At 42.3% G+C, this 12,292-nt stretch overlaps 1 protein-coding gene across 9 annotated transcripts in view; it reads left to right on the forward strand.

Moving 5' to 3' along the window:
• Positions 1–12,292, forward strand: part of CCDC141 (coiled-coil domain containing 141) — a 99,271-nt gene that overhangs the window by 56,250 nt on the left and 30,729 nt on the right. For 7 of the 9 annotated variants that reach the window (XM_035133974.2, XM_060280624.1, XM_060280626.1 and 4 more), the window contains 7 exons: positions 2,941–3,132; positions 5,074–5,250; positions 5,978–6,157; positions 7,133–7,258; positions 8,951–9,139; positions 9,416–9,595; positions 10,531–10,680. In XM_035133974.2, the coding sequence (XP_034989865.2) occupies positions 2,941–3,132; positions 5,074–5,250; positions 5,978–6,157; positions 7,133–7,258; positions 8,951–9,139; positions 9,416–9,595; positions 10,531–10,680 (1,194 nt within the window). The remainder of the gene's footprint in view (positions 1–2,940; positions 3,133–5,073; positions 5,251–5,977; positions 6,158–7,132; positions 7,259–8,950; positions 9,140–9,415; positions 9,596–10,530; positions 10,681–12,292) is intronic. The other 2 variants (XM_060280620.1, XM_060280628.1) reach the window with 2 other exon arrangements.

A 12,292-nucleotide genomic window follows, 5' to 3' on the forward strand; every position in this document is an offset into this window, starting at 1 on the left:
TTACACTATTTTTATATATATAAAAAAACACCTGTGTTAAGCCATATGTTGGAAACCAAAGTGCTTGCTTACAAAGCTATTGTCCTACCAACCTTACTATTTGTTGTTGTTGTTTAGTCGTTTAGTCGTGTCCGACTCTTCGTGACCCCATGGACCATAGCACGCCAGGCACTCCTGTCTTGCACTGCCTCCCGCAGTTTGGTCAAACTCATGTTCATAGCTTCGAGAACACTGTCCAACCATCTCATCCTCTGTCGTCCCCTTCTCCTAGTGCCCTAAATCTTTCCCAACATAAGGGTCTTTTCCAGGGAGTCTTCTCTTCTCATGAGGTGGCCAAAGTATTGGAACCTCAGCTTCAGTATCTGTCCTTCTATATGCTTGTGAAACATGGACCACTTATAAATGCCATCTCCAACTCCTCGAAAGATTCCATCAACGGTGTCTCCGAAAAATTTTACATATCACTTGGGAAGACAGGCGAACTAATATCAGTGTACAGTGGTACCTCGGTTTATGAACACAATTGGTTCCGGAAGTCTGTTCATAAACCGAAGTGTTCATAAACCGAAGCAAACTTTCCCATTGAAAATAATGGAAAGAGGATTAATCCGTTCCACACGATGAAAAACACCCCCTAAAGCAGCAATTTAACAAAAATTTACTGTCTACCAAGAGGTTTCCTAGGCCTATGGAGGCCTCCACGGAGGCATCGGAGCGTCCGTGATTGGGACGCAGCCATGGAAGCGCTCTGATGCCTTCAACGCCTCTCCACAGGAGTGCTACGGCGAAGGTGGAGAAACGTCGCAGGAGCGCGACGCGAAAGCCCGCTTCTCTTGAGCCGGCCTCGCGGAGAGCTCAAGAGAAGCGGACCTTTGCGCTCCTGCGACGCCTCTCCACCTTCGCCGTAGCACTCCTGTGGAGAGGCGTCGCAGGAGCGCGAAGGTCCGCTTCTCTTGAGCCCTGCTGCAGGAGAGCGACGGCGAAGTTGGAGAGACGTCGCAGGAGCGCGACGGCGAAGGCCCGGCCTCGCGGAGGGGTCAAGAGAAGCGAGGCCGGGCCTTCACCATTGCGCCCCTGCGGAGTGGAGAGGCTTGCGGTTGAGAGAAGCCGCCATCGCCGCCGCCGCTCCAACCAAAGCCAGACGCACCGCGAGCCACCCCGGCCAGTCCTGGCGTCTGGTGGCGGTGGCGGCTGCTCTGAGGAGGCTTCAGGAAGGTTGCCCGGCCAGCACCGCAGAGAGAGGGAAGGAGAGCTGCGAACACAGCCACCGCCGTGCAGTGAAACGACTCGCCAAGCCTCTCACTGCTGCTGCTGCTGGGAGCCCTTTTCTAAACGCGCGGTAAGAGCTTCCAAAGGGAACCCCCCCCCGGTTTCCCGTGCTTTACTCAGCCGCCTTGACTGAGACGCGGCCGCAGCGCAGGGCACTTGCATCGGGGAAAGGCTTCTTTCTGCGCAGTTTGCCTCCGTGAAGGCATCAGAGCACTTCCTTGGCTGCGTCCCAGTCGCGGACGCTCCGATGCCTCCATGGAGGCCTTCATGGGCCTCGGAAACCTCAGGTTACTTACTTCCGGGTTTCGATGGTTCGTAAACCGAAAGTTCGTAACCCGAGGTGTTCGTAAACCGAGGTACCACTGTACTGGAAGAAGCAAGGATCACCAGTGTTGTACCAGTGATTCTTCAACATCAACTTCGTTGGAATTGTCATGTTGTGTGGATGCCTGATGATCGTCTTCCAAAGCAACTACTCTATTCCGAACTTAAAAATGGAAAGCGTAATGCTGGTGGTCCACAAAAGAGGTTTAAAGACTGTCTCAAAGCAAATATTAAAAAATGTAGTATAAACACTGACAACTGGGAAACACTGGCCTGCAAGCGCTCCAGTTGGAGAACAGCCTTTACCAAAGGTGTCATGGGCTTTGAAGAAACTCGATCTCAGGACGCAAGGGAGAAATATGCTAAGAGGAAGGCATGCCTGGCAAATCCACACCATGATCAACTCCCGCCTGGAAACCAATGTTCCCACTGTGGAAGGACGTGTAGATCCAGAATTGGCCTCCACAGTCACTTACGGACCCATTGTTAAAATTGTGTTTATGGAAGACAATCTTGCTCGGCTACGAGTGATAGAAGAAGAAGAAGAGGAGGAGGAGGAGGAGGAGGAGGAAGAAGAAGAAGAAGAAGAAGAAGAAGAAGAAGAAGAAGAAGAAGAAGAAGAAGAAGAAGAAGAAGAAGAAGATTACTGTGCAAATTTCCCCAGGTACAGCAGGAATGGGTTGCTTTTCTACACCAGCCCTGCACACCATTGAAGAATCTTGCAATGAACAGTCTCATTACGCCAGGGATAAGACACTTGTGGTGCTCTAGAAGCTGCCTGATTACAACTCCCATTATCCCTGCTGGCTGGCATGAAAGCTTTAATCATAGAGTTGGAAGGGTCATCTATCCCAACCCCCTGCAATGCAAGAAATGTTTTAACAAGACTGATTTTTAAATTGCTTTTTATATGGTTGCTTAGAGACATGGTGATGGAAGAATTAATATTAAGCACATTTCATATTAATTTTCAATACTGTAATATTGTACTTTAACTTTTGCTTTTTATTTAAATCTGCCACCACAACTCCCACCCACTCAAACCTACTACAGACCTTGGCAACATATCCCATAATGCTTGAGGGTCCTGCAACCCTCAGGAAGTGCTGTGGTAGATATAGGAAATCTGGGCGGGGGGTGGGGGGGTTGTCCCACTTTGCATAAGTGGAAACACTTTTCGCCAACGCTAATATCCTAAAACCCTTTGTGCAGAGGGAGTTGTTTTGGTTTTTTGACCCGAGGGGGGGTATAGATGAGTTGCAAATCTTCAAGGCGTGGCCCTGTTTTTGGTAGGCAAATTCGAATGTGCACATTACATGTTATTTTTCTTCGTTTATGCTGCTGTAGGAGATGGCAACTGAACTGGAATTAGCTGTGAGAATTTTTAAAGAGATGGAAGAACTGGAAACCACAGAAGTGGCAGTTTTCTCTAACAAAACTGACCTCTTGAATGAAGAACTGACAACACTTAACAGAAATATTAGCTCAAAACTGGAAATCCTGAAGCCGTATGTAGCATTTTTAAAGTCATCCGATGAGGTACTTTCCCCCCCACTCGAGAGTCATTTTCCCTCGGGGTAATCTGTCAACGGCTGCATGCGATTGATGAATGGCGCTGGAGTCAGTGGAAGCCAGTGGTGGGTGGGGCCACGGCCCAAAGTAGATGCTTTTCTTTCTCTTATTCTCACTTTCTGCCAGCCTTCCTCCTTGTTACCCACATAAAATTAGACAGAGGGACACAGGTTGCCCACACTTGTGTAGGTGGTACAGAGCCAGGTGGACCAATGATGTTTAGAATGTAATGCAATAAATTACGAGCTCTCCAAGTGCCTATGAGATGGTAATCTGAGTATTGTAGGGAGCATAGTAACCAACTTCTAGGGGCCAAGGGGTCTTCAGCACCCCCAATAAAATATGCCCCAGTTGATGGGCATTGCCATTCAAATGGTGTGTGTGCACTGCGTCATGCGATTGGTTATGCGGGGCAGGGCTTGCCTGCCCCCTCCCCCAATATTTTACAGTCGTACCTTAGAAGTCTTGCGAGTCGAATGTTTTGGTTCCCGAATGCCGCAAACCTGGAAGTGAGTGTTCCGGTTTGAGAACGTTCTTTGGAACCCGAACATCTGGCGTGGCTTCCGTGGCTTCCGATTGGCTGCAGGAGCTTTCTGCAGCCAATTGGAAGCCACGCCTTGGTTTCCAAACATTTTGAAAGTCAAACAGACTTCTAGAATAGATTCCATTTGACTTCCAAGGTGTGACTGTATTCACGTTGGCATCCCCGGTAGGGGGAATTAATTATTGCAGTGGTTTTGTTCTAAGACTATATTTGGTCAGAGTCTAAGATCTGACAAAAGTCTCTTGAAGGACCAGAATGACTAGCAGATGTTACTTTAGTACTCAGTGAATGCCTCTGTCTAGGAACTGGCTGTTAGAATATGGTTTCTTGATTCAGAGATCTGTGGAACTATTTGAATGTGAAAGCTATGAGAAGGTGATTCCCTGATTTGAGAGGAGGGTGTATGTGATTGAGTGGGGAAACTACCAAAATAAAATAAACATTGAAAGCATGAGAGAAACAGGAAAACAGAATGATACAGAGGGTGCTTTCAAACAGTCTCTGTTTTCAAGGTGCGATTCAATCGCACTCTGGCAAATTCTGGTTTCACAATCCTTGGGAGGTCTTGGACAACCAAGCCCACTTTCTTAAAAGATCAAACTTTTTGCAATAAGATGAGTGATGGCGGAATACACTGGAGAAAGCCATCATGTAACCTCCCTGCAAAAAATAATAATAATTAGGATGAATGATAAATAAGTAGGTAATCTGGAGACAGAGAGCTGAACACTAGAAATCTGATTGCAGTTAGGTCTGCTGCCTCACTAGGCCACTAGCAGTGTAAAAGCTTCCACTGACAATGACACCCCACTTAGTAAGTAAATCAGATATTACAAAAACACTCGACATTGCTAGTGACGAGGCCTCCACCAAAGGGAGCCATACCCTAGTAAATGCTGCCCTTGAGACTTCTGACGGCTCAGAGAATTGGAGAGTGCACAGTAAGCGCATTTAAAGGATCATCAGCCCTCGCAGGAAATAATTATATAGTGGCTGTTTAAAAAGGATCTATCCATGATGCACTTGCCCAAAGTCCCTTTAAATGGAATAAAATGACCTCAGAAGAGACTACGAAGTGCCCAGAGTTTTACAAAGATAAATCCCCACCCATTCCCAGTTTTCCGAAGTCTGGAGTTGTGAAACTGGGGGGAAATTGGCACGGCATCCCTTTCTATTTTAACTAAGGATGAAATTAATTTGGAAATGAACAACAAATAGATAGTGAGTTCTTGAACAATTGCTTTATTTACTTTCCGTTGACTTCAGCGAAGGGATTCAAGGATTATACAGGCCAGAGTTAATCACAGAGAAACTCCAACATAAATGTAGAGGTTACCTACACTCGCTTATTTCTACCCCTTTAGGTCGGAGGTGATGCTCAGAGGCTGAAGGAATTCTATATAATGGAGGCCGTGCAAGAAGATAGTGAAGCTAAAAATGAGGCTTTGGTACAGTCTGCTGACGATCAGTGGCAGATGGTTTTAAAGAAGATTCTTTCCACTCAAGACATGGGACATGACTTTCTAAATTTAGTAAACATGGTGAGTCTCTCAGCGATGCTTTTATTCGCTGACTCCAGCATTGACCGCCATTAAAAGTCTTGGTGCCATTTCCCCAAAAATATTTCCAAACATATACATATTGATAATAGTTGGGAAGGATCAGGGAAACACGGAACCATTTCTCAAAAGACAGCTCAGTGGTAGAGCAAGTGCGCTGTGGATATAACATCCCAGGTTCAGTCGCAGGTATTTCCAGATACAGCTGGCAATCACTGTAGACAATATTGGGCTAGATGGACTAATAGACAAAAGCAAGGAAGCCATCTGAGTATCACAAGTATGTGGACCAGCATTAATGTACAGTGGACTAACCTTACAACTGAGAAATCACGCACACAACTGAGAACTCAAGGAAGGGAAGCTTAGAAAAGAGATTGTTTGCTTATTTATCCAACATCGAAGAGAAGTATGATGAAATGGCAAAAAGGAAAAATAAGCTAGTTAGGTTAGGGATAAGGCTGGCATTATACGCTGCCTGGGCTTTCTTTCCATGTGCAATAAAATATTATGGAAGAGAAAGGATTCAGATTTCTCTTCCTTTTCTATACCACAAAGTGGGAGTTCTTGGTATCTTAAAAGTGGAGGCTGAAGGAAATTTTGGCTTTTTCTTGGCACTTACTATTATGGAGATTTGGAAGTATCAAAAATTAGATTCTACCCCTCTCAGAAAAAAATATATGAAGTTTCTTAATTCTTCATTTAACAGATAAACGAGAATCTAATACTCAATGTGGGAAGTGTTGTGCAAGTAACTGAACATACTATTGATATTCTGAACAAAGAGAAGGAAGAATTGACACAGCTGTGGGCAACGTGGAAACTTAATATGAATCAAGTAAAATCCATCAAGCAGCAGTGTGGGAAATTTAATGAACAATTTAAAACAGTAAGTAAAGAATATGTGGTTTTCCTGACTTTGCTTGCAGTTTTTATGGTGTCTTACGGTCTACCAGTTATCTCGCTGATCAGAGAAACACTTAACAGGCGCCGAATCAAAATCAATACTTGTCACGAGTAAGAAATATCCTGAATGAGCAAAGTATATTCAGGAGGATAATAAACTACAGTAGTTGAACTTTTAAAACAATCCCTCTTTATTCCTAATGGCAGTACATATTTTATTGTATTAGGTATTTAAAAATGTATAGGCTGCTTAACCAGAAAACTCTTAAGAGATGCTCATAACAAAAACAGCAAGATAATTTTCAATAAACTCCAGATAAAATTAGCATATCTTATTTATTTATTTTTTAAAAAATGTGTGCATATGTGTCTAGAATTGTTGAAATAAATAAGTTTTCTAAATGTGTTTAGAACAATATGGAGGTTGCCTGCCAAATGCAAATAAATAAAATAAACAAGGCGTTCCAAAGCATAAGTGCTTCCACACTAAAATGATGGCTTCTTACAGATTTGGAACTGAACATCTTATGACCTTTTGCAAGTGCGGGTTCCTCAGATAGAAGTGGTTGAATTGGCACTTATGGGGAAAGGTGATCCTTTAACTGGTCCCACCCCTCATCAAGAGACCACAGGGCAGTTTACAGCATAAAACACAAAATGCGCAATATGTTTCCAAACATATACCGTATATATATGAAAAACAGTTGGGCAGGAGCAGCGAAACATGGAACAATTTTATTTAAAAACAGCTCAGTGGTAAAGCACTTGCTGTGCACACAATATTGCATTTATATGAGTGTGTTCTTTAAAGATGTGTAGGTTTTCATTCATTGCTCCAGTACTGTATACTATAGAGATTTATTATGCATTTTTTTGCAAAAACAACCCGATCCTTTTCTTACTTCAACAGCATGTATATCTATATATCTATTTGGATATCTGTATCTATTTATTGTAGACTACCCAAAGCTTAAGCATTCTTCAAGAGGCACTCAGGTCTACAACAGCACTTGATCTTGGGAGTAACCTCTCAGTACTTATAGAACTGCAAAATAAATTTAACCATATGAAGCCACGGTTTCAGGTGAGAAGAGGTATTAAGCACATCACACCCTATGTGAAACAAATCATTTCTAAGCGCTTCCTCCTAGAAGTACCTAAAGCAAACTTTTCACACAATGTTAAATTCAGCAGAAATGCTGTGCTTAATAATTTTGTGACAGAGAGAACTTCACAGTTTTGGTTTTGTGGATGGGTGACATGTATAAGTTTATGAAACTGTTTTGCATGAAGTTGAAAAATGTGTCAGTTTATTATTATTATTATTATTATTATTATTATTATTATTATTACTGAAATAGCTATCTAGGAGCTGTTTATAAAGTTTGTATTGAACATAGCATTTTGTGTGGAAAGGAAGTAGGGGGAAATTCCTTTGTGTGGAAAGGAAGTGGCACAAATGTCACAAAACCACGCCCCAGTTATATTTTGCATGCTTCAAAGAACCAAAAACAACCAAACAGAAATAAAAGTCTGAGACTAAATTTTTCAGGAGGGATTTAAACCTGGGCAGGCATCTTCCAGCTTCTGGTTTTCCCTTTCTGCCTAAGCCCTGAGACAGGTGCCAGACGATTGGCCTCATTCTGCCATGATCTGCTTTATATAGAGAATAGATGAGAAGTTAGGGATGCTTGAGAAATTTTCCTGAGAATTCTGATCTGAAATGTCTTGCTACACACACCCTGGACTAATGTGCAGATCAGAACTTAGTTGCCCACTTGGATTTCACATCTCAGCTAAAACAAAATCGCATAAAGCCATGTATATGGAGAGAAAATTCATTTAGAAAATACATATTTAAATCTGGATGTTGATGCAAATTTTCATGCAGATTGGTGTTTTGTTTTGTTTTTCAAATCAGAGATTAATGCAGACACATGACATGACAGTCTTATGAATGAGCACAAACAAAACTGGCCTGGGGGAGGAATGGACACGGGTGGCGCTGTGGGTTAAGCCACAGAGCGTAGGGCTTGCCGATCAGAAGGTCAGCGGTTCGAATCCCTGTGATGGGGTGAGCTCCCGTTGTTCGGTCCCTGCTCCTGCCAACCTAGCAGTTCGAAAGCACATCAAAGTGCAAGTAGATAAATAGGTACCACTCCGGCGGGAAGGTGCACTGCTCTGGTTCACCAGAAGTGGCTTAGTCATGCTGGCCACATGACCCGGAAGCTGTACGCCGGCTCCCTCAGCCACTAAAGCGAGATGAGTGCCGCAACCCCAGAGTCATTCACGACTGGACCTAATGGTCAGGGGTCCCTTTACCTTTACATATTACTGAGAGGACAAATTTAATCTTGAATTAAAAGTCTTCCTTTTGAATGTGTCCATCTTTCAGACCAATGGGATGCAACAAGTAAACAAGCAGACAACTCTTGGTGGGGCAGAATTTAGGAAGATACCCAGATCTTAATCCAGGCATAGGCAAACTCGGCCCTCTGGATGTTTTGGGACCACAGTTCCCATCATCCCTGACTACTGGTCCTGTTAGCTAGGGATGGTGGGAGTTGTAGTCCCAAAACATCTGGAGGGCCGAGTTTGCCTATGCCTGTTAGGGCTTAGCTTTGGAAATAGGGGGCGGGGGGAATTCACAGGCTAGTGTGAACTCCACATTCAGAAAAGGAGGGGGAAAATGGGTTGAAGTCAACAGTGATTTGCTTGGATTAAATGTGTGTTTCCCTTTTAAGTTTCAATAATCTTCTTGCATCTGATTTGTTAGCAACTCAATGCTGAGGTGGAATATACATTAAAGTTATCAGAGCAGCTGAGCTTGAAAGGAGTGCCTGATATGGAAAAGTCTGAGAAAGTAAGTGAGCTTATTCATCTCCATAAGGAGATAAAGGAAAAGATGGCAGAATATGATGACATTTTCAACAAGACTATCAAGTTCCATCATGTCAAAGAGGAAGTGAGTATAGTCACCTTTAACATGGCAAGAATTTATTTAACCTCAGAAGTTCTCTTGCTACAGCTATGCATGTGTATTCTGTGCCCCATAAATGAACACATTAAATGAAGCACCTATGACTATACAATAACCATGCTAACGCAGACACCAGGTCCTAACGCTTGATTCAGATCCAAATTTGTGTATGTCTTGAGCCTAGACATAATGGCATGTGACTGCCAAGTGGAGGGACAGAAGAATGGTTGTTAACGAAACATAATACATTAATCTCCTCAGCTCGAAGGCCTCATACAATCAGGAGGACTGAAGATCCCTGAAGTGAAAGATGTGCCCAGCGACACTCCATATGCTAAGATTCACTTGAATAATGCTCAGGAGAAGCACGCACATATCAGGCACCTGTACAAATTGGCGCTCACTCTTGGAATGGATATAATTTCAGCAGTGCAACATCCTGTAAGTCACCAGAAAGGCCCTAGTAGTGGAAGAAAGCAGGGATAATACGGGGCATGGTGCTTCCTTTTCTCCATTACTTCTGGGTTGGGCTGTTTACAACAGATTTAGAAGGATACCAGAGATTGAACCTGACAATTGCCTATTTTCCCATATGGCAATTTCTATGACTGAGCTAGGCTATTTATAAGTTAACCCAAAGGCAACATCCAAATCCCTTCAGGCTGAGAGATTAAATGCCAGGATCGCTCAGCAAGCGTCACATAATTGTATATTCTTCTATTACTTCCTCAGCATTCAAGAAGGGCTAATGTAGAACTAGACACAGGCATTTAAACCAAATAAGCACGTTTCTATTGTACATCAATGTACAGTTTGATAGAGGGCCTAATATAAAGAGTACACAATGGTAACAACACAATAAAAATAACAAAATGATAGATTATAATTTGTTTCAAAGTCCCAGTGCTCAGTTGCTCCTCTGCATTCAGTATCAGCAACGAGGCATGTTTTTCCCCCTCAGAGGGATTCTATGTTTATATCTTCCATGATGTAGCCACACGATTCACTCCTATCCCTCAAAGCGGTGCCACACAAAAAAAGAAGACTTTGTAGCAGGTTCAGAATACAAAAATCAGACAGTTAACTAGAACAATCTGAAGGGAATATATTTCCCCAGGTTTATGCCAATGTCAAGCTTCACGCCTTGTTAGGCAGATGCAGAACTGAACCCCATATTTTCAAATCTTGCCATAATGTTACCACATCAACCTCTTGGAAGAACATAATCTTACTGTAAAATATGTTACTTTTAAATTGAAGGTTTTTTTAAAAACAAAAACAAAAACAAAAAAAACTGAAGTAAAAAATAATGTCGCAGGTCAGTTTTCAGTCCCTGATGCCAAATTTTTCAGCCTGATTTCTGCATCTCATTCTAGAATTCCTTTAATGTTTCTGTAAAGAACCTGCGGCAGCAGCTCAACACCCTTGAGTCTGACAGCGTGAACTGGGATTCCAAAGCTGAAAAGTATGAGGAAGATTTGTCGCACATCCTCTACTTCTGCACCACAAAAGACGAGATACGTGAGGTCTGGTGAAAAAAAGCATATTAAATTATCAAAAGCTGTCGTGTCCATTCACTTCTTTCTGTTTAGTAGTCTTCAGTAGAGCTATCCTTTCACCTTTATTTGGTTAAGTTTCTGAGCTGTGTGTGTGTGTGTGTGTGTGTGATTCACAAACCCATTTTAGAGATGCCACTTGTGTTCTTGCAGAGAGATTGGAAATTGTCTCAGCTCTGTAGTTTTACAACCAGACCGCACATTATGGTGGTATACTGAGGGCAGAGTTCTTTTTTTTTAAAAAAAAAAATGCCTCTTGTCCCATGTAAAAAGTTATCGGCATGTAGTCAATGAAGCTATTGTGATGTTTCTAATTTAACGTACCTAATACTTCCTTTCTAATACAGTGGAACCTCGGTTTATGAACACCTCGGTTTATGAATTTTCGGTTTATGAACACCGTGGACCCATCTGGAACGGATTAATTCATTTTCCATTACTTTCAATGGGAAAGTTCGCTTCGGTTTATGAACGCTTCAGTTTATGAACAGACTTCCGGAACCAATTACACCCATGCTTCAGTTTATGAACGCTTCAGTTTAAGTACTCCGCGGACCCGTCTGGAACGGATTAATCCACTTTCCATTACTTTCAATGGGAAAGTTCGCTTCAGTTTACGAACGCTTCAGTTTAAGTACTCTGGAACGGATTAATCCACTTTCCATTACTTTCAATGGAAAAGTTCGCTTCAGTTTATGAACGCTTCAGTTTATGAACAGACTTCCGGAACCAATTGTGTTCATAAACCGAGGTACCACTGTATGCTAATTTACTATACAGAGATTAGTTTTTACGTATGGAAAGAAAGAAAAAAGACACGTGTGTCACCTACTTTCTGAAAAGATGTGTTCTGTTCTTTGGCTTTTATGTGCTTCAGTTTACAGGCTTACAGAGATACTTGAACTGAACATCAAGCACAAACAGCATTTTGGTACAGCAGAAATGTAGCCTTCCAGTGCACAGTCTGAAGCACAGATGCCAAGTGAAGCATGTTAAATGGATTTTTAGCTCTTCCAAACATTATGATGTACTAGTAGCCTCTTACCCAGCATTACTCAGGAATTCTAAGAAACCAAAGAATCAGTGCAGATTTGAAATCAGTGGTTAAAATCAATGCAATACTGAATTGTTCGATCCACCATCTTGATTCAAAATGGCATCCAGTTGGAGCAAAATAATATAGATGAACATCAGTGCCTTGTCTCAGGGACAATAATACAAAATTTGATTATGATATCCTAAGAGGTGTCCAAATGCAAACAAACAACTCCCGCAGATAGATACATAGTAGATAAATTAATAGTTGTTGTCATCCAAATAGCTATTTGTCCAAAGGCTTGAACATCATCAGAAGGGCTTTTGTTCTTGGAACAGTTGACGCCCCTCTCTAATGCCGTATCACAGATTGCTATTTTCAAAGTTTCCTTCATTTCAAAATCAGTTTGCCATGAAGCATGGACGGCAGCAGTTGGATAAAAACAATCAGATACTGTAGTCCCTTTAGATGTGAGAAACCTCTGCAGTTCTCTAAACATAATTAGGCGCATCAGTATGTCAATACCGTACCATCATTTTTCTTATG

This window comes from Zootoca vivipara, chromosome 1, assembly GCF_963506605.1.
Source record: "Zootoca vivipara chromosome 1, rZooViv1.1, whole genome shotgun sequence".
Taxonomy (NCBI): Eukaryota; Metazoa; Chordata; class Lepidosauria; order Squamata; family Lacertidae; genus Zootoca; species Zootoca vivipara.